Source organism: Melozone crissalis, unplaced genomic scaffold (assembly GCF_028551555.1).
Source record: "Melozone crissalis strain CALT ecotype California unplaced genomic scaffold, PUWL_Pcris_2 ptg000018l_1, whole genome shotgun sequence".
Classification (NCBI taxonomy): Eukaryota; Metazoa; Chordata; class Aves; order Passeriformes; family Passerellidae; genus Melozone; species Melozone crissalis.
Genome location: NW_026535796.1, coordinates 34,302,814 through 34,325,802, shown reverse-complemented (window position 1 = coordinate 34,325,802; position 22,989 = coordinate 34,302,814). Strand labels below are relative to the sequence as shown.

At 42.7% G+C, this 22,989-nt stretch overlaps 1 protein-coding gene across 1 annotated transcript in view; it reads right to left on the bottom strand.

Moving 5' to 3' along the window:
- The window catches only part of IFT43 (intraflagellar transport 43), a 43,955-nt gene that overhangs the window by 20,650 nt on the left and 316 nt on the right, over positions 1-22,989 (bottom strand). Inside the window, exons 2-3 of the mRNA XM_054275955.1 lie at positions 22,795-22,884; positions 6,640-6,707 (exon numbers count right to left, since the gene is read on the bottom strand). Coding sequence (XP_054131930.1) covers positions 6,640-6,707; positions 22,795-22,884 — 158 coding nt within the window. The remainder of the gene's footprint in view (positions 1-6,639; positions 6,708-22,794; positions 22,885-22,989) is intronic.

Here is a 22,989-nt window from a genome sequence, read left to right as displayed (position 1 = left end):
GCACAGAAGAACAAGCTGCCAGAGAGTGCTCCCAAGGATCCCTGAACCTCAGCCCACTGACTGCATCATCCCTGAAGCAGATGTTCCCAGGGTTCCCCCTCTCGCTCTCGGGTGGAGAACTGACCAGCAGAGCTGTTCAGAGCTCCCACTGAGCAACAGAAAAAACAACAACACTCAATACAAATTCCTGCTGTGTGGGAAAACAGAAAGCAGTGCTGCAGTTTCTAGAGGTATTCACCACATATCTTTGGTCCCTGAGAACAGGGGCTCCTATCCAAGTGATCGTGTTCTTGGCCTCCAGTAAGCACAAAGCTCAACTTGCACAAAAAATTACTCTTGAGGTTACAGGAGCATTTTAGCTTCCTTTTAAAGGAAAAAAGCACACTTCTGGATCCTCATGGTTATAGGAAAGAACTGACTGCTAAAAGAGACAGAAAATGTATTTAAGATTGTTTGAGTTTTTTCAAAATCTCACATTAGAGAACAAGCCCATGATTATCAGGTTCAAAGACCTTTCACTTATGACTGGCCTCAGTGAAAACATTTATATGAGAAACAGTAGAAAGAATTAGGTGTTTATATCTGAATAGTATCTTGTTCTGTCACCTGAGAGCAACAGCTTCTGGATGAAGATAATTTAAGAACTTGGATTAAGAATTTGAGAATAGTAGAGGGGTTTTATGGGGAAGGGGCCTGGGAGAGGGAGAAATAGGGCCAAGCAAATACATCAAGTCATCTCAGGTCCCTTTCAACAGGTAAACTGCGCTAAGCTAGACTCCACAGCCAACATACAGGTGACCTACAATGGCCAGACAAGCTTTTAGCCTTGGCCATGACAGATACAAAAGGGCTGGAAGTTGAATGTGTTCTTCAAGAAGGTTTTGCTATTTTAAAATAGAAATATTTGGAACGGAAATAATAGCATCCCCTAAATTTGCTGGGAAATTTCTTGAATAATAAGAGAAATAAGGAAGGAAGATGCTTTGTCCTCAATCATAAAAAAAAAGTCAAAGAGACTTCACCCTGAGAATACACTGCCACTTCAGCAGCTTACATGGACCATTACCAAAAACGCCACACTTCTGTTCTGTTTTTGTTGTGCACATTTCATTTCTAGGGGAGCAAGAGGCTGCAATCCTACTAGACCCTCCATTGCCCAGAGACCCACCTTTCCAGAAAAAAGAAAACATCACTAACTGGGAAAAATTTAACAAATCTAGGTTAAAATAAGAGAGAGAAAAAGGAAAAAGAAAAAAGATAAAATGGTAAAAAAAAATCTTGAAAGAAAAAAAGAGGGAGAAAAAAGGAAAAAGAATAAGCAAAACTCTTTTTCCATGCTGCTACGAGCACTGCAAAGACATAAATGGACATGAGTCTAACACTTTCCCCTTGCAGGAAATTCTTGCAAGTCACACTAAGCAGGTTTAAAAGGAATAAAAATCCCTCGTGACAGCCAGGGCACTGAGAGATTCTCAGGTGACTCTTCTGTCTTTTAGGGACTTTTCTTTTTCTGCCAGTTATCTTTACTGAGTCTAAACAGAAACACCAAGGAGAGCTCACCCCAGCAATGACATGAAGGGACAAGAGGACAGGAGCTTGTTAGCATTCCTGAAACATCCAGCCTATCAAAAAAAAAAAAAAAAAAAAGAGGAGGGGGCAGGGAGAGAGAGAGAGGAAAAAACCCACCCCTGGGCCTGCACAGTGCAGCTTACCGCCATCTTGATGTCCTTGATGCGTGCCGATGGCATGGAGGTGGCTGGCACCACATCAGCCCAAGAGAAGGAATGAGAGGCCAATGGAGATTTATGTGAGGAGAGTGAGATGGACAAGGTAAAATTGTCAGGAGGAGTTGTTAGAAAGTAAAATATATTGTGACAATTCCACTCCTGCCGTTCATCAATAAACTGACAGATCATTTAGTGTCAATTAGGAGTGATAGATGGACAAGTCCCCATGATCCTGGGCCAAAATTAATGGCTGGGAGGGAGAGGGTGATTGAAAATGACGGCTGACATTGAGAGGAAAGTCCTGAAGGTCCCCAAGGGGCCATTACTTGCCTCATTCCCTTGCAGATCAATGCAGGGACAAACCCAAAAACAGACACTTCAAGACAAAACTTAATCAGACTTCCTTTTCTTTCTTCTCCTTCTAAGTTGTGCCCCCTCACTTGGCAGCCTTGATCCTCTCTGCCTATACTCCTCATTTCACTGAGGACATCCACAGATGGCTGCAAGCTGCAGAGCAAGGCTGACATCTCCCATGCAGCCAGGAGTCTGCCTCTGCTCCTAACGTGGCAGTGTCACAGAGAAGTCCAGACTGAGACTCACCACAACACTGCTGGATTGGGAGTAGAGAACAGAAGCAATGACATCTTTCCCCCACTGTCCCAGACCAAGAAATTCATGAGCACTTTACTACTCCCATCTGCAAGACAGGGATTGCTAGAGGTTCTAAAACCAGGCACTCTCAGGGGTCATTTCTTATAGAGAGAATACAGGATAGTTTAAGCCCATATTCTTGAAACAGGAGGTTTTTAACTTTACTTATCTCTAGAGACCTTGAATCATAAAACCCCTTAATCTCTTAAATAACTTTCCACTAGCTCCAGGGTGCAATCTCACCACTGCCCACCGTTCAGAGCCTTAAATGATATCTATGCTATTAGAGGGGCTGGGTTACCCTCCTCTAAAGGTCACCCCAACCACATCCTCTTCCTTCCTACAGGCACTTAAAATTCACCTTCTTGACAAATGCACTGCTGGACACTGTACCACTTCTGTTCCAAAAAACTTCAGCACGGTCATTTTCCTAAACAAGCCTTGATTATTCCAACTCTGTGTGGCCTATCAGTCTGAAAGGGGAAATTTCACTTGTAGCTGAAGCACCTGTTGCTAACCTGCCATCAACCACGTAGAAGAAATGAGGTACACGTGCATGCACTGGAAGGGACTTCCTACTGAAAGCAGCACTTGTGTTTGCTTGGAGGGCTACCTGAACCAAGCTGTGCTTATTTCCTTAACAGCCCTAGCTGCTGCCTGCAGAGCTGTAGGAATTTTAGGGGGCTCATTGCAAGACCAAAGGGATCAAGCACCTGAGTAAACTGAAAGAGACCCAAGAAGCAAAGAAATTACAGTACTGCTAAAGAGAAAAACGGAAAACATTCTATGAGGAAAGTCAGAGAGACAAGATCAAAAGAAGTTGGAATTAAATGAATCACGGAAGTGGCTCTCCTTTATCAAATCCTCACCAGTATGCAAAACTGAGTTTCCTTTTCCTTCCCCCACTGGCAGGCACTTTGTGTTTCTTCCTTTTGATGCATGAGATAACCTGACATTAGAGCTTGCTTTGCTTGTCACAAGTGTCAGCACTGATGTCATTAGGAACATCAGCACAGCTTTCAGGATGGCACTTGGGCTCCATCCAGTGGCTGGAGAGCTGCTTCTGTAGGAAAACCCAGCTGTAATTACTGTTATTTGTCTCAGCAGGTTACTAGGCCCCAAGTGGCTGCCCAGGTTCTTGGCTGGTCCCCTTTCTGCTAATACTGGGGCTAGAACATTACTGGGGCAGCAATGAGAACACCTCTTCTCATAGATAATGATTCTTCTCAGTACAGATTTAACTAGATACAGCAGATTCAGGTACAGATGGCCCTGGTAGCATGGAAGAATTAATTTTCTGACACTACTTTGAACCATTTCATTGCTGTTTGCAGAGGACCTGGGGGTTTACTCAGACACTTACCAATGGTCCTCATCATTTCCCAGATTTACAAAATGGGACTCCTAGCAATGACAACTGTTCTATAAGAGTACTGGGAGTGCAAAGTAATCTTCCCACATTTGGCATTTGAAAACATGAGTAAAATAGATCATTTTGATAGTTCTCAGCAATTTAAAAATCTGACACTTGCAAATGCTGTGGGAACTCATGATAAAACACTGTATTTCACACATCATCTGTGCCAATCAATTTAAAAAATAATTTAGGTGGGAAAACTTTAAGAATCCTTCTCTTCTTCCTATCTTGCAACAGTCTGAGAGAGCAGCAGTCTGATGGAAATAATCAGCAAGATGGTGAAAATATTTACAAGTCTACATAAGCATGACATGAGCTGGGTAGTTAAGGGACTAAAAGAGAGCACAAAGCTAGAAAAACAGGTCACAAACTAAATTCTACTCTAACATGTGCCAAATGGAAATAAAAAGAACAATTTCAAGTGATTGTTTCATACTGATAAGACTCTGAACTAGAAATATAGCAGAAAAGCATCCCTGCAGGAAAAGCAACACTTATACAGTCATAACTGACTGAATCTGTCAGAAACAGAGCTAAAAGCTAAGAGTCCAAATGGAGAAAGAATAACATAAGTAGGTACAAGATCATTGCACAAGTGGCCACAGTATTCCATCTGACCCACAATATATTTACACAACACAGAAAATCTAACTGTAGCCACTCTGCTCATCCTTCCTAAGTGAAAGAAAAAAAAAAATCAGATTTTAGCATTGTCAGTTCTGAAAATCAAATTACTTCTAACAGAACGATTCCCAAGTGTAGGTTCAGTTACACTGTCAAAAAAGGGCTTAAACCTAAATCAGATATAACAACAGAAGCATGTTATTCTAACTACATCTACACTAGTGAACTTGGAGCAAGTTAACTTGATGGGCTTCCAAACTGAGTCAAATTGGTAGAAAAGCTGTGGGGAGATAGTGCCTGAGAAAACAGAAACAACAAAGCTACAGCAACATGGGTATGACATCAGCCGATGACTCAGACTTTTCACATGAAGGCTTTACCCTGGGATATGTCAGAAAGCAAGCCCTACAGGCCAGCAGCTCAGACTTTTTTAAGGGAGAGAAGAAGAGAGATCAGCTTGGGGATAATACACAGGAAAGGAAAGACAGGGGAATTAGCTGTACAAAACCCTTGTACCTCATATGGCTGGAGAAAGTCAGAACAAACTTCTTCATAAAATTTACTCAATAAAAACCCTTACTACAAATGAACACTTGTCAGATATGACATTTCACATGCACGACTGAGCAAGGGACACATCTTGGTCTCACGTCCCAGTGTGCAGATTCTCAGAGACAGAAAGGTCTGCAACCCTGAGTCCTGTTCTGCTTCTCCAGCTGACCCACATCCAGAGTCACAGAAGCCTTTACTCCAGACACCTACAATGCATTGTAACCCACGCAGCTGAGACGCTGGGGGAGCACCACCTACAGCTGCTGCAAATCTATAGGGTAATGTCAAACAATGGAAAACATGGTAAAATAGCACATGGCACAGTGTCTTACATTAGGAACCTGTTCACTGTCCTTCAGGGCACATTAGGCACAGATATATTGCATATGTATTACCTCCAACCCAGTCCCTCACCTAACCAACAATTACATAACTTACTTAACTAAACAATGAAATTGAACCTTTTTGTCTGCTGTCACATTTCCATAAAGCTTCTGCTTGGCCCTACAAAGATCCAGGATCTTTGATGGCACTTTTTTAATACCCTGAGGTGGATACATCTTTGCAAAGGCAACTTCTAGGTGCAGCCAGTCTATGAAAATAACCATTATCAGGGTTAAACTGGAGAGCAACAGGAGTTCAGGCTGAGATCTTTACTCCCTTGCTTTATTCTAGTCTCCAGATTTCCAGACTATTTATTTTTCAGAGACAAATGGAGCGATAATTTTCCCAGAAAAGTACGGTTTTTTAGAAAGGGTACCCCAGAATACAGACCGCCTTTCTCCCCTCCCAAAAAATACTGACTGTATAACAGGTTTCTGGATGTCCTCATCCATTCTTCATTTCAGACAAGAAAATACATAACTTTCCATAACTCAGAGTGCCTCCAAAGTATATATTAAGACTTTTACTATAGGCCTTTAAGTACACAAGCAATCTCACATCACTCCCCAGCTCAGCCCTTCGGCTCTCTGAATACGAAATACAACACCAGCATAACTTCTAAGCTTGGAAAACCACAACTATTTGAAAGCAAGTAATCTCCCAGTCTGAACTGTCCTCTCATTTTCATACCTATTCTAATACCATGTCCAGATACTTTGTCTTACATGTCCTTCATGTAAGCATTGGGCTTCTCAACACACATTCTACAATTTGTATACTTTTCCCTCCCATCTCTTCTTGCTGACCATCTCCATTATACCATAACCCCATACACACATAAACATTGACAAATTTCACCTTTACTGTCGAGGCTGATCACTAAATCCTGATGTATTCATTGCACTCTTGTCAGTGTGGTGCTGTCATGTGTCACTCTCCCAGAAAGGACAGAACCAGTCAAAACCCCCCATCCCAGCTCCTGCATTTAGCATGCTTATTATGCTCTTGACTCCTTCCAGGCACTGTACCAGGTAAGGAATATGCTGCCTCTGGCAAACAGGGACACATACACTGTTCTAAACCTTGCCAAGCCAATTAGCCAATGGAACCAAGCAAAAGCAATACTTCAAAAGGCTTGAACAAGTTACATTGATTTTGGAAAGAAAGACCACCTGAAAAACCCAGGAAAACTGTTCCAATGTCTGTGAGAGGAAGGTCCAACTAGTGATGTTCCTTTATTCCACATCTAAATCCCTCTCAATAAGGAAAGAGATGAGGACTCACTTGGTAGATGCCTGCACAGGATCATCTGCCCAGCCTCCTTGCCGGCGTGGGGGTTTAGGTGGTGGAACCTTCAATAAAGAGAAGAGATGTTACAGACAGCTCTGGTCAAGCCAATTGAGACGCCAGGTCCACACACACTAATGTAATGCCTTACCAGATAATGGAGAGGTAGCATTTAAAATGCTCTTTAATCATAAAATAAAAGGAAGACAAACTACAGGACAGGTTTTTAAGCTTGTCTGTAAACAAAAGATGCATCACCCTAATCAGTATCTTGTTAAGTTTCAGGGGTGTGTGCCTTTGACATTTTGAGGACAAACAATACAGTAGCTGACTGATCCACACAGGGTGTGTTCTCCTGGCAAAATAGGGTTCACTGGGAACTTGCTCATCACTGTTGCCCACATAGCAGTGGGAGGTATCACATTTTGCCTTTCCTAGGGTACGAGACAGCATGTTTTAGACGTCTTGTTTTAGATGAGGAATTGTTCCTAAGATGTCTGCTTTTGTCCACTGCTTAGAACAGGATGATATATGCCAAGTTCAGACACAGTGATCCATACCCAAACTCTTCCAAAGTTAGTTGGGATGAATCCCACCACTGCCACCACTGAAATCCAAAGGGGAAGATCATTTGGAGCTTAAAGACATTCCCTACTATTTTCTTGCATTGTCATGTGTGGCACTCTGCCACATGGCAAGAGAAAATGGGAATTCAGCTTGGGGCTTATGATGGAATTGCCAAATGGGGGCCATGAATCCCCACCATCTGGAAGCTGCCCATTGCCATTTACAGATTTGGGCTTGGTTCCCCCAGCCTGAGGCACTCTGTACAGCACTGCCTTCAGTGTTCTGCATGGCAGGCAATGATGACAGCAGAGGCAAAGTGAACCCAGCTTACATAGCTCCCAACTGATGGTGCCCAGTATGGGAAGATGGACTACAGGGACCCATGAATGGACCACTGTGAGAAAGAGCGATTGCATGAATGATGCCCCAAAACAGAGAAAAACTGCTCAGTGCAAAGGAATGGTGGGGGCACAGGTGGCTCCCACAGCTTTTATTAAGGAAGTGAATGAGTGGGATGACTCCCGACAAGTTTTGACTTCAGAGAAGACCTTGCATGTGTGGTGGGGTCAACCCTGAGCCAAAGCCAAATCACCCCTTGCCACAGATGAGGACAGGGCCGCACTGACCCCTGATGGTAGGGGTCTCACATGTTTATTTCTTGAAGTAGAAGCATTGTTTGTGAGTGTGGGAAATTAAGAGACCCTGCCAGGGGCAGCCTCTGCCTGCTGCAGGGAGGGGGTATGACCCTGCATAGCTCTCTGATAGGAGCAAAAATAGTCATCCTCCAAAAATAAACAGGGAGCAGGAATGAGGCAGGAGCTGCAGTCCCAAAATACCAACTTTCTTCGGCAAAGGGAGCACAGGAGGGCAGAGGGACAGGCAGGGAGCGTGAAACGCAGGAAACAGCCTCCTTATATGGGCTCATCCGTGGGGGACAGAGCTCAGCCGACTGGAATGACCGTGTCACAGAATGTGAAGCCTTCAGGGGCCCAAGTGAATGGAGTTTTCTGATCTTTAAATGATTCCCCCAGATTCTTAAGATGCCAAACCAGAGAAGAGGCTACAGTGCCAAAAAAGGAGCATTTTGAATTCAGTTGATCTGGACACACCCAGAGACCAAGAAAAAGTGGGAACACACACCACATATGGGCGTGCATGCCCACATAAACATCCTTATTCCCATGACATATACCCCTAACCCAAAACCACACTCCTTCCCACACAGATGCTTCCCCATGCAATATCCCCCTTTCCCCTTACACTATCCCTCTGATAGCCAGCAAGCCTCTTTCCAACACACAGCCTCACAACTCCTCACAAAGGTGCATGGGGATACAAAAATGACACCAAAGAACTTGGGCCATAAGGCTGAGGGAAAATGCAGCATGTCCAGGGCATATCAATGTCCCTGCAATTTACTTTACTCATCATCAAAACTAGCCTTCAGATCAAAGATAACTCAAGTGGGGCACACCACATCAGAGGGTGATGACAATGTCTGGCCCAGTCTTTGCACAAGGCATGACTCCAGGGCATCTAGGGGTTTGATTCCAATGTCTTACCAATGTTATACCGTGTTCTCATTGATCATACACACCAGGCAACCCTGAATGTCTGTCAGATCCTGAAAAACACCTCACATACACCTACAGGTCATTTATTCCTCTTGCAAAAAATCAGGTAATTCTTTCTGAATTGCCTACAGGAACACTAGCAACAGGAAAGGCAATGTTAACTGTCAGCTGAGGAGAAATAGCTTTTCTTTGTTAGCTGCCTGGAAAGTGCTGCAATAAGGTCAAATGCCACATACACTTCTGTCAAGTAAATAAACTTACCTTCACATACTTTCACAGTTCCAAAATCTTAGCATAATTTACAATTGAGAATGCAATGCTGTGCTTTACCATAATATGGTGACAGGTAGGGACTTTGCAGCTGCAAGCAAGAGCTTGAGACAGAAAGTGGGACAAATGTCAACCCCAGAGGGATTAGAGCAGAAATAGAGAACACTGTCCTTCTATAATGCAGCAAATGTGCTTTTAAACATACCTTTTTGGTGAAAAAGACTGGAGGATTTAAATGATCAGAACTTGTTGGTACCTACTGTTATACCTTAGGCAAGATTTAAATGTATGTTCCCAAATGCAAAGCTATACATCCAAACAGTCTGGTGCTCAAAACACAGATTCCACCAGCTCCTGACAACTGTGTTGTCTCTCAGCCCTTGCTGCTCAGTCTCTTTCACAGCATCAGCTAATCACTTACTGGCTGGAATTTTCCTTTCCACTTCAGTTTTGTCCATTATTTATCTCCAGAGGATCTCCTCTACTCGAGTTTCTGCAGATTGTCCCTTTCCCAAGTAAAACTGCCATGGTCCAAGTTTTTTGTTTTGTTGTTTGTGGTTTTTTTTTTCCCTCAGAAATTCAGCTCAGGCATTTTTCCAGTATTTCTTAGGCCACCTTCCATACCAACACTTTGATACATCCATAATCAGTATTTTATCTCTCCCTTGGAAAAAATGACTGGCCTGAATTCCATCTCTCCTGCATCAAAGTAGAAACTCTACCTTCTTCTTTATTGTTTTTCAGGCCCTTTCTTATCAGACAGATGCAGAATTCTAATCTGACTTCCCCATTAAAGCAGAAATTTCCAGGCTACTTGTCAGATCATGTCTACAGTTCTGAAGGTGCCAGTTGGATGCTGCTTCCCTCATGGAAGAAACTATCCTGTGTGTCTCTGAATCCTGAAGGTCCAGCAAAGTTTCTTTTAGGACCAACCACAACAGAGGCAGATTATGGGCATGTTCAGTCCCTCAGATTCTCAGGTGGGTCTGGAAATATGGATTAATTTACCTTCATCAACATGACAACTCCTTTGGAACACTGAGCACTCTGTGCAGGGATGCAGGGACTCAAATGACATTGAGAGCAAGCAACAGAGGACACATAATTCTTCTATTATGTCATATTTCCCCTAAAATATGTAGATCTATGTTTTTCCAATATACAAACACTGTGAGATTTTCACACAGTATGTAGGTGTCTTGTTTTTATCCAATATTGACCGAGAAGTGGAAAGAAACAAGTACAGGCAGTCTCAAGGATTCTCCTCTCCAGCAAGATGCCAGAGGCTCCCTTGACTGAAGAAAAGCAAGTCTACACAACCAGGCCTGATGAATTAGTTTTGATTGCTGCCATTTAAGGAGCTATAAGTCAAATAGCCCCACTGCTCCTAAACAGCCACATAAAATCATCTATACTGATCTCAGAGCATGTATGATATCAAAACCACATCAATTCCAAGATCTATGCAAGCCTGGGCTTTTTTGCAAAGAACAACCCATCTCTGCTGGCTCTGTTTATCATGTCCATGGATGGTTCAAATAGTGCCTCTGATTTTAATGAATACCCTCCAAGGACTTCTGCATGTCTTAAATACTGGGCAGAAAATACTGGATTTGCATTTCATCCACAAGCTGTCCTTCTTTTCACAGTCACTGGCTTTCCTTTACTAGAGAAAGTGTTACTGAAACAGAAGCTCTTGAGGGCCTTCAAATATTCTCTGCCACCTATCACAGGTAAAGGAGCAATTCATATTGTTTACCAACTATCAGGAATTGCTTTCCCAAAACAGTGGCCAGCTATTTGTCAGCTGACACGCCCCCATGAGGAAAGCTGTCACCTTTGCAGCATTTGGCACCTTAACCTGTCCGAGGAATTACTGCTCTCCCCTGCAGGAAAATAGTGAATCAGCACACAACAATCTGATTCTCTGAACAAGGGGTCACCAGGTAGAATCCTCTCACAATCCATAGTCATAGGGAAGTGCCTCTCCAGCCTTCCTAAGCATGAACATTTCTCAGTTTGCTATCACTTTATGCTACTTATGGTCAGACATTTTCCCATCCACCTTCTCACCTCCTACAGTTCTTTTGTTGCCTTGATGTAGGTCCAGAAGCACTCAAAGTATGAAATAAATGTGTGGAAAAGGAAAAGCTTCTAATAAAATTATTTTCAATGAGATTGTCCCTAATCCACTTCAAGTTAGACAAGCAGGCAGGGTACTACTGGAAAGGCTGGGAAACATGGCTGACTAGAAATGCTATTTCAGAAGATGTCATCAAAAGGCAAGGAGATAAGCTCAGAAAGCTGAAAATAACTGCCCTGCCGGTCAGCCAGTCGGGGTGCACGGGACAGAGGCTGCACAAGGCCTTGGGGAGCTCCAGGCCGTGCACTGCAAGGGCTCACACTGGGGAAGTTGGCCTAATTAGGGAACAAAAGTTCAGCTGCATTTTTGAGATTCCTCCTGGAGAATCTGGCCAACTTCCAGATGAGAGGTCCCCAGGAACAGTCTGGGAGTCCAGCATTTCTACAAGCAACCAGAAAACCTCTGGGGAAAAAAAGAAGATGCAAATCCTGTAAAATGGAAGCAGGTAAAAAACCCAGTGCTTCCTTGGATGCTGGATCCTTTCAGTGGAGGGTATTTACTAGAATAATGCAAGAATCAAAACACATGACAAACTCTGAGACATGGAGGGACAAATGCAGCTCAGCCTAGGATAGCCACGTAAATGGGAGGGCATTCTGTGTGCAATAGCTATGGGAAATTCTGCCTCAGAGAACCCTCCCAGGTTCTCAGAAATGCCAATTGCTTCAAGAGCTATCTACTGCCAGTTCACCCTACTCCCAACTGCATGCCTAAGAAAGCAAAACCCTGGCAACATGCCGTATACAAAATGCTGCTACCCCTGCTGAAGGCTCCTCTGCAAGCTGAGGATCACAGGGGAGAACAGGATGCTAGAGAAAAACATTGCAGTAAGACTGTAAGGTCTTTGGGAATAGGAAATTTTTGTTCCAGCCATATACCAACACTCTCTAGATCTTATTGCAGTGCAAATTGTAGATATAGAAATGACTGTAAGTGACTGCATCACAATTATGACTTCCTAGGTCATGAACTCTCTAAACCAGAGTGGAAGGACAGTGCCCAAACCATTGTGATTATTTTTACACAAATAAGGTCCCCTGATCAACACTCAGCTGAGTACAGCTGGTGCTGGGTTCCTCACTTGGATGTTTTAGTTTCAGGGAATGTAGGGGAGAGCACTTGGGGGGTGGCTGCTGCACAGATCCAGACCAGACAATGGAATGAGAGTTTGGAGCTAGGTGCCAACCACTGTGCAAGGGTAAGAACTGGGTCAGGAAAATACCGCTCTGATTAAAGGCCCTGATCATATCAAGCCCCAGGCCATGTCTACACCACATGTGCAGACACACCTGCAAGCATCCACAAGGATCCTCATGAGTCAGCCCAAGTCTGGAAATTGTCTTGTTTTAGGTACTTCTGGTAACAAAGCTAGTACCTCCCCAAGTAGAGTGCAGGTTGCTTCTCACCAGGGGATCTCCACATCATTCTGCACTGTATTTTAGAATGCAAATACACTCACTCAACCTCACCCAATTGGGTGACCTAGCAATTTAAGAACATAACTGGCTTTATATTTCAGATACTTACCTTCTTTTTATAGTTGTTCTCTCAATAAACATTTAATGAAAACAATTGCTGCTGGCATGTTGACTTAACATAAAAAGCAACAGCCTATTTTTCCACCCAAATGTTTCAGAAGCATTGGCAAGTAGAACTACAAAAGGACTTTGATGCCCCCTCTGGAAAGGTCAGATCTTCAAATCCTCTTTCCAGTTGTCACCTTAAAGCATGTTGTCACTCGATATAGAGCCACAGAGGCCAGCATTCACCTGTATAAGGGTCAGAAATCAGGTGCTGTCCCTGTTTTTAGTCTGTGAAAGACCTTGAGACTACCTATGGCACGTCTACCAAAGCACAACTAGAGGATGAGGTCCCCAAGGGACCCATTGGAACTGATGTCTTCCCACTCAAATGTTGTTGCCTTCAGTTAGAAAGTCTTTCCCTATCGTACCAAAATTCTTTTGATTCCATTTGCAAAGCAGAGCAGCTTCAGGAGAAAGGACTGAGAGCCTTCTCAGACACAGAACAGCTCATAGACTTGTCATGACATATGATATTCCCTATGGAGGCAGTAAACATTACTTGCTACATCTTTCTCAGAGAAGAAAGGACAATAAAATCAGTGTTTTCCAGCTTAGAAAGGAGATGGCCAGTTTAATCTCTACATCTAAAACACGAGGTTCCAACACTGAAATGAACATCTGCTTATCAGGAATTGGAGGTCCCTGAAGGCAAGGAAAAGCCCTGCTGTACTTCTGAAGGCTAGAAAACACAGGATGGGGATCAGGGTTCCCCCACTGATAGTGCAAGGACATGCACCCCCAGAGCTCACAGAATGGAGCCAGAACTCCACAGAAGGACAAGGTTTCGGTTTCAGACACACTGCCATTCCCAGCTACTCTTTATCATCCAAACAGATCCACCAGCCTATCCTGAGATTATCTACATACTATGCAGGCATCCAGAGCAGGATATAGATTTTGTTATGAGGATAAGGCATTTAAATCCCCCTGTGGGTCTATTCAGGGAATAATCACAGTGCTTTTGCATAAAGCTGTAGCTTTGCTTTTAGATAGGGACTAAAGAAAACTAGTGGAAGGACTTCTTCAAGGTCCCAAAGAAAACCTATGGCAAAGCCACAACAAGAAACCAGCAAAATCTTGCCTAACAACCACGTTTGTACTCCTGCTTATTCTGCCTCTGCAAATTAACTGAAATATTAAGATACACCCTTTATTATACCATTGATTAGCCTCACAGCCTTTGGCTAAATATCCCAGGCAGTCTTGGAAGGTGATGCCAAATGAGTGATTCAACTGGCAAAAATTCAGATGCAAGATGAGTGGTTTGCCAAAGGATGCAAAACAAGTTTCAGAGCAGGCAGATGTCTGGAGGGCAGGACTTCAGCAGGTATGTTCACATCCACAACCCTGAAGAGGTTGTTTGTTAGTATTCAAGCAGCTACAAAGTTATCTTCAGCACAGCAAGAGGAGAGGAACCAAATCCAGGAAGAGTTCAGATTGTAACACTCAGCAAAGCCCAAAGGGAGTTCAGAGAAAGGTTATATGAGCCATCCGGGGGACGAAGGAGCCAACTTCGGACAAATGATTCAAGAAGCCAAGTATTTCAGATTGGCCAGGCAATGACTAAGGGAGGGATATACTGCAACAAGATTTGAATCACACTTTATAACAAAGTTCCACTAGCAGTTGATTTGGAAGAGACTTATGATACAATTAACAGAAGTTTAGTATAAGTTACAAGCAGCTCACTGATCAGTCAGATTTCTGAACTCAGTTAACCATTTTATACCATTTACAAACTTTTACAAATGGAAAAATACTATAAAGTGTGACTGTCATACTTAAGAGCACAAGCTTGAATAAAGGACACAGGAATTAGCCAAACAAAACGGTTTTCAAAGCAGGGACCCCTCATACTAAGTAAAATCTCCTTGCCAGGCACCATTGCATAACATCCCTGAAGCAACAATTGCTCATGTGGAAGAGTCACATCAGTAAAGTTATTTTAATGAAATTTAGCAGCCAGAAGCAAGAAGGTGCCTGTGGCATGTGACCAGTCAGCACTCAACAGCAGACCTTGGGAATCAATGATTTAGGGCACTGTATGGAGGTGGAATTAGTTCCAGTGAAATGACTGTAAGGACTGGTTCCAGTGAGGCGGTGGGGGGGGGGGGGGGGGGGAAGATTAGATCAATTATCAGTAAAAATTTCTATTAGGCAACCAGTCCCCAAAACTATACTCATCAGTGGGAGGTCTCTTTGCCTGATAAATGGAAAAGTGCTCTGGGCATAGTCCTGAACCATCCATCACTGCCAAATAAACCCAGTGGATCTTTTTTACAATATCATCTCTTGCACTACCAAGAGAAAATTAAGCTAACCTGAATAGTCTTGACTCCTTGTGATGAGCATACCCTTCTGAGGCCAGAATTAATGAGATGGGTGATAGGGGTTTCTTTTCTGGGCTTTAAATTTCACAGATGAACCTACTGTGCTACCAGTACTGGAGTGGTCCTTCAGCAGAAGGAATTAAGAGCACAGGAGAGGGTGTTTTAATTATCTAACAGAGCAGCTCTAGACAGTAAAAAATGGGGAACACCAATTCCATTGTTAGGAAGAGTGCAAGGCAATTAGCCCAAAGACTTTAACAGAAACAGATAGAACTTCTCAGGTTGTTCTGAATGGCATTATCCTGGCTCCTAATGCTAAATTAATGCTAAGATGTATTTTATCTTTGGTGCAGGATAAAACAAGGATATGTGTATTCCTTCTCTGTGTGTAACAGGAGCCTGGGAAGAAGCACTATGACATTATTATTGATTCTGGCATTCAGTGCTGGTGAAATAAAAAGAAAAGACACATAGAAAATCTAAAGGCACATATCCTTGTTACTCCTGCCTGGCCCTCTCCTCTGGGGCACTAGCAAGACTTCATCATCCCTAAAGAGAAGTTTTCATGCTATAAGAGCAAACTAACCATACTGGTTAGCTAGGCTAGGTTAAGTCAGGCTTTGTACTCTATTAGCTAATTGCTGTCCTGACTTTTAAATGAAAACAGAGTATCTTTTCAGTGGCCACATATACATCTGTAACCTCAAAACAAGACGCAGCAGCTGATAAGAGCAGCTGTTTCAAAGATAATTAAAAATCTGTCAGCAACAGAAACAGAGGATGCAGGAAAGGCACTGCATCCAAAGCAAACTTTATATCATTCTCCAGTACTAGAGTACCCTCTTAAGGTAGTCTCCAGACAGATAATAGGTTAATCCTACTAGTCCCCTTCAGAGGAGCCAGCATCTACCTAGAAAGCCTCTAGTCTTACATGGTCAACCTTTTCCTGATGGTCTTCATCCTTGAAGGGTCAGAAGGGAAAAAGAGAGAAAGAAGTTAAAAGGAAGCACTATGGAAGCCTGCACAAAACAGCTTGAAGACTTACATTTATGACTGTCCTGCAGCATGTGCTTTGCAACCTTATTCACTTGAGCAAACCACAACGTTGATCCTACATTATAACATTTTATATCTAGCCATTTATGCAGATGCCAACTGTGATACTTAAAGAAAAAAAAAACAAAACCCAAACATGAGCAAGAAGAGAACAGACTTAGTTCATTCTCCCTATAGCATGATAAAACTCAAATTATTCAGGTGTGTAGGATCCTAGAAAGACTCATATGGAGAGTCACTGCAGCCATGCCAGGAACCAGTATTGATGGTGGACCAGTCATACTAGGGGCTATACACTGTAGCAGGCTACAGCCCTTTTTTCAGAAGCTACTGTTTCTCAAGGCAACCTCAGATTCTCCCCTGAGAGCACAGGCTGTAGCAATTAGTGTAAAATAGGCATAGCTGCCATCCATGTTTGTTGCCATTATATTACAAGTGTTCCATGTTGTTGTTTCTTTATTGCAAGAGTTTCATACCTCCTCGATGTTCCTCATGGTCAGCTCCTCTAAGCACTGACTCTTCCTTCTTCTCACAGTAGCCAGCTGACTCCAGTTCCCCTTTCAACCAACCAACCAACCCACTCTTTTATAACACTCTTCTCATTGGCTACAGCTGTGGCCTGTTAAAGTCAGGCCTGTTCCTAATCACTAATAATTGGCTCAGCTACAACTCCTTAGGGCTAAGACTACTTTCTATACTACCTTTATTTTCTTATATTCTATCCCCCTACAATTCCCTCTTTTTCTTTTAATTACAGAGTTGCAGCATTTCTAGAAGGACATGTTCAAATAAATTAACATTATTACACATTCATATATTTCATTCAGAACTAATAGTTATACAAATGTTCAGACAACATATTACAGTACAAATATGTATATATTTCTGAGTGTTGGTTCCATTTTGCAGCTTTTCTCAGTTTACAAAGTACTTATCTTCAAAATCTTTTATACTCCTGTTTAACAAACATTAATAGCTGCAATTGATATATTTCACCAATCAATAAAAACATTGTACTGAATAATAGAACTATTCTTTTTCCAGTTCTTACAGTTACTTTAGTAAATCCTCCCACTCCTCTCTCAGTTTTGTTGCTTTTCCTCATACAGTTCTCTACCCACATCACCATGGAGTCATGTTGCTTAATGTTTAAGTCTTCTTTCCTAAATCACCACGGGATCACGTTGGTTGATACTTAAGTCCTTTTTCCTGAATTGCGTTGGGGGCCACCACTTGTTATCATTATATTGCAAAGGTTCCATATTGTTGTCTCCTTATTGCAAGAGTTTCATACCTCCTTGATATTTCCCGCAGGCATCTCCTCTAAGCACTGACTCTCCCTCCTCACAGCAGCCAACTGACTCCAGTTCCCCTCTTAATCAACCAACCCACTCTTTTATAACACTCTTCTTCTCATTGGCTACAGCTGTGGCCTGTTAAAGTCAGGCCTGTTCCTAATCACTAGTAATTGGCTCAGCTGCAACTCCTTAGGGGTAAGATTACTTTCTATGCTGCCTTTATTTTCTTATATTCTGTCCCCCTACACGTGTTAGCTTCACCAGATGATCTAAAGCTAACACTGTAAGGGAGCAGCTTGGTTATATAGATAAGGAACTCAAAAAAGTCAGCCTGTTAATCACTCTGAAAGTAGCAAACTGGTTGAGAACCTTTTAGATGAGCAGACTCAGCACCAGCAGTTGCAGCAACCAGAGCTATTAGGCACCAAATGCAAGGAGGTAATTAAGAATCCAATAATCTCTATGCTATTCTAGAAATCAGTGTTCAGAAGCACTCAGGAGGAGAATTTAGAATATCCTAGATTGATCTATGACCCTCCACCAGGAGTATGCATAGGATAGCTGGAAACACTCCACTAACCCACCTGACTTTTGTTCTGGATTAAATCATCTCTCCTGTGGAACATGGAATCCATGTGATTAATAAACTGCATATATCTCTCATGGAAGTGGTTTGGTATCTGAGTTCATTTTGTGTCTTTGCTGTCATCTGGTCTTATCATCTTACTGCAGTAAGAGCAGAGGGGGGCTACATGCAGGTTAGAGCAGCTGGGGTACAAAGGTGTCCTTACCAATGAGCAGCACAAGTGAAATCAGGTTTGCCCAACTGGTAAAAATCTGTTGGAAGCATGTCTGTCAGCCTGCTTCGTCCCACAGCCAAAAGCAGAAAGGCTTCTGTGGGGTCCAACATGACCTAAGCTTCTCCGGATGTACAGAGCCCAAGTGGCACAAGACTTGCACTAGCAAGGAAGAAAATCCAGCTGCACAACACATGTTGGAAAAGTATTTAAATAATCTCTTCTTGGAGCAATATTTCACGTGTGTTTCACCCTCAGCAATTCTTATTTGCTTTCTTACTACCACCCAAGGACCACAACTAAATAAGCAAGCTTACAAATACCAGCTAGGACAACAAAAGAACATATTTTCAGAAGAGAAACTACAGAGCCTTTCCCCAGGCTGTGGTGAAATGTGACAGAGACAACCAGCAGGGAACTTGATTTTTGGGCAAACTCTGATATAAAGTAATTTTGTCCTACCTGTGTGGAAATATTTTGAAAATAGGGAAAACCTTCATCCTTTAGGCTGACCATTGCCTAGTAAAGCAGTCTCCATTCAAAGGATCTACAGAGTGCTGCCAGAGACATGCTGGCAAAATCATACTGAGACTGCAAGAGGCAGAAACCAGGGAACTCTTGAACAAGGTCCTATGGGAATCACATCACTGTAGGATAAAGAAAAATAGACCATGGAAGTAGGATAACATTAAAATATTTTTCCATACAGATTTCTTACAGGACAACAAATAGCTCACTCTTGTTGAGAGAAGAAACAGGAAAGGAAAAATCTGCTGATACATTTTTTTAAAAGGCTTTTCCACTCAGCTTTCCAAATCAATCTCATCAAGAGCTCCAAACCTGGCCAAACAACTTCTTCTGATGGATGTCATCAAGCCAGCATTCAGGCTGTTGGATGCAGTGATATTAGAGCCAGGAAAAACGTTTGACTTTATTTCTGTAAAAGTGTCCAGAAGTCCTGTTAGGATGGGATAGCAAAGATCTTCAACAGATCTCATTGCATGATCTGTCCATCTCATTATACAAATAAAACAACTAGCTTGACTTTCTCCCATACTGTCAGAAACCTGATAGCATCAAGATGAGTAAATGTACTACATCAAGCCAGGGAATGGGAAAGGCCTCTCAATGGAAAAAGAGATACATCACCCCTCTGAAATGAATGTTTGAAATGTGGTGTTCTGGCATGCAGCAAGCAGATTTATCTCTAGGAATTCCCACTTACAGCATATTCCCCTGGGTGCCCAAGAAGTGCCTGCTGAATTGCCAAGGAGCTCTGAGGGCAGGAACGCACACAGCCTTTGCTGCAGGAGGCTGCCAACTGCACCAATTACAGCAAATAATCATGTTCCATCTTGCCTGGTGAAATAACACATAGCTGCAGTGTTGTTTGTTAGTACTTGTACTTCTGAAAAGGCAGGAATGCTCTGCATGTCACATGGGCAGAGTGTGAGCTTTGTGACCTTTCATGAGCCCCTTGAGGAGGTCTACATTTGATGATAATGCAGGTACTTCCACACAGAATGGGAATTATGAAGTAGATATTTGGGCAGAGGAATTAGAGATTTGCTGCTGTAGTTAAGAATATTCTTGTGGGAGAGACATACACACAACAGGTTCTGAAAAAATACTAAGATATCATAGTATCTATTTTCATAGAGCTTGGGGGTAGTAGATTACGCCCTGGGGAAGGAGGTTTTAACACACATTTGTTGTATAAAGCAACACACAGTTTGCACCGTCTTTTGGGAGAGAGAGCCCAGGCCAAGCAGAGATAAGCAGTAACGTGATAAGATCTATGCTCCAAGTCAGATGATTTGCCTATTGACTTCAAAACAAAGATCTTTTTAATTACAATAATTGTCCACCCTCTAAGTGAATTTCCTTGTAATAAGCCCAGATGTTGAAACATGGATAGATAGATACCTTTTGCTTCCTTCAAGCAAGCCGCTGTGACTGGAAAACACTTCCTGGATGCTTCTCAGTGTCATGAAAAGACCAAACAATAGCACAATTGGTATGTTCATACCAGAAATTTGAGATGGGTGGAAACTGGTTGGATTAGCAAGGAATTTAGAAAAAAAAATTTAAAAAGAGTCAAGGTGAATTAAATCAGTTTTAAAACTCTGAGAAAGCTCTGAAGGCAAAATAACTAACCTGAATGTGAAATGCATATGAGGGTATGAATATGGCAAAGGTTTAAGGCAAACCCCTTTGCCTTCAAAATCAGTAATAAGAATAAAACCTTCTATGCTAAAATTAATTACATAGTGCCTAATCCACTACTGCCAGTTCCAGAAAAAAACTAAAAGGACTGGGTTTGTTTTTTTTTAATCTTGCATTTCTTTTGGGAAGATTTCTTATAAAGGTTTCAAAATGGGCTGAATGAGACATCCATTGTAACCCCACCACTTAAAAGCAAGCCAAGGCCAAGCTTCCAGAAAAGTAAAAGAGGATTGCCAATCTAGGGTGAAGGAAAAAACAATATTAGTTCTGTTAAATACTCACTTTGGTAACAAACATGGTCACGTATAAAAAGCCTCCAATTTTGGAGCAAGGGAAAAGGCTGAGGATTATTTACAGTGGATTTTGTCTTTCTTCCAGTACCTCCGAGGTTCTCGATTAACGCAAACATTTAGCAACAAAGACCTGTCTGAAGGGAGACTATTGACACAAACCATTCTTCCTGGTGGTTAAGATCCAGTACTAACATATTTGAATGTTGTAAGACATGTAAGTCCTCACCCTTCTGCCGCTGAAAAGCTCACTGCTCTCAAACAGAACACTGTAAATATTTCTTAGTCTTCCTCAGGACTGGCCCAAGTCCTGGAGCCCCTATGACCTCTTCCCAGCTATTGAAATGATTGTGATGTGAGCAGTAAGCCCAAGCAAACTGCAGTAAGTTACAGTCCATCAGCAGTTACAGTCCATCAGCTGTACCTCTACATAGTGCCCTGGTCTCTCTAAAACCAGAGAATCAGACCATGAACTAGGATGGCCAGTTCCAGCAAGAGAACCACAAGAGAACCACAAGAGAACAATCTGACAGTGAGCCACCCTAATGTGGAGGCCAGCTAATGATTACACCCCCTTAAACCATCAGTTGGTTCCCCTAAGACTTTCTTTACCTATGAGGTCCACAGTTACTTCTATTTCTTAAATTGCATCTTCTGCACATTCCCTCACAGAATCCATCCTGAATGCCTACAGCATATCCAAGGGGAGAGTCCCTAGGTGGAAGATGATTCTCCATTATGCCTACCAAAAGAAAAGACCATACTTTCTCCAGGAAAAAAGTCTGCTCTATGAGATGTTACTGTAAGCTAAGCTGTAATAGTGCTATTTTCAACAGCATCACAGGGTCTCAAAGGAAAAATCCCCCCCTCCACAATCATTTTGGCACAGATGTCTGGGACACAGCTACTCAGTGTAATAGGAAAGTTTTGTCACTGCACAGGGAATCAGGGAGTAGTCACTCCAAGTCAGAAGGTCCTAAGGCTCTGAGCAGAGTAGCCTGAAGCAGAGTTGGTGCCAGGGTGGCCAGCAAGGCAAAATGATTTCCAGTTTAAAGAAGCCAGGAATATGGTATGCTGGAGACCATTGACTGGCATTGCAAAACAGTCAGCATCACCTCATTTAAACAAATATCACTGTCAACTAGGTGGAAGTCAGATGACATTTTTTCCATCTGGTATGTGTCAGGGAGCAAAACTGGTATGTCATTTCTTGAAGCTGCACCTTCTGACAGGAGATGTCTGTGGAGGTGCTGTGCTAACATCCAACAGCAAGCTTCCAGGAAGGATTTCAGCATTCTGCAACACTAAGCAAAAAAACCAATTGAAACAGTTCAGATCTATTTCTGAATACTTGAGGATGTTGCCTCACTCTCCTGAGAAAGAGGGGCTCCTGACCCCCTTCTACCATTTGAAGATGTACTAATAGAACAGCCTCTGAACCAAAGTTTTCCTCCAAAGACAAGTGGGAGCTGAGTTTGCACATTATTACCCACAAGGAAAAGTCTCAGATGCTGCAAAGCTGGCTCCTAGCACGACCTTTGTAGCCGTGCACAGAGAAAATGAAAAAGAGCATTACTACACAAACGTGATAGAGACCATGTCAGACGTACTCTGGCTCTAGCAAACAAAGCACAAAAGCAAGGCATCTCTTTATCTGCCTTGCTACTGTAGATGGTGGCAAAACTGGTCACAAAAGCGTGTGCCTGCCCACATTTTAAATCTAGAAATTAAAATATCAGGAAGATATATGCACAGAACGGAGGGGCCCCAAGTCCTGTATGATACTACTCTCCATACTTGACATGTAAAAAACCATAGTCCAATGGTTTCCGGTGTCGAAACTATTATACAAAGGGCAACACCAGGAAAGGGACAGGGCAGTGACATGAGTCCCAAATTAAGGACAAAATTCAAAGGGCAAAGCACACCGTGCAGGAAGGAAATTCAGAAGAAATTGATAATTCTCCATTGGAGACAACAGCAGGACAACAGATAAGCCCTTCTGACAGGACACCCACCTCTCCAAGAGAAGCAGACGGGGAATTCTTCGTGCTGAGTTTTTCACCTGCAAAGAGGTCCTGGCGGGCTCGACGGCCCATCTTTAGTACCTGTAGTGCAGGGGGAAACACGAAGGAGCAGAGGACACACAGTTACTGACAAGAGCGGTTTGATGGCAGGGAGCGGAACGCCAGGCACGGCCCTGCCGCCACGCC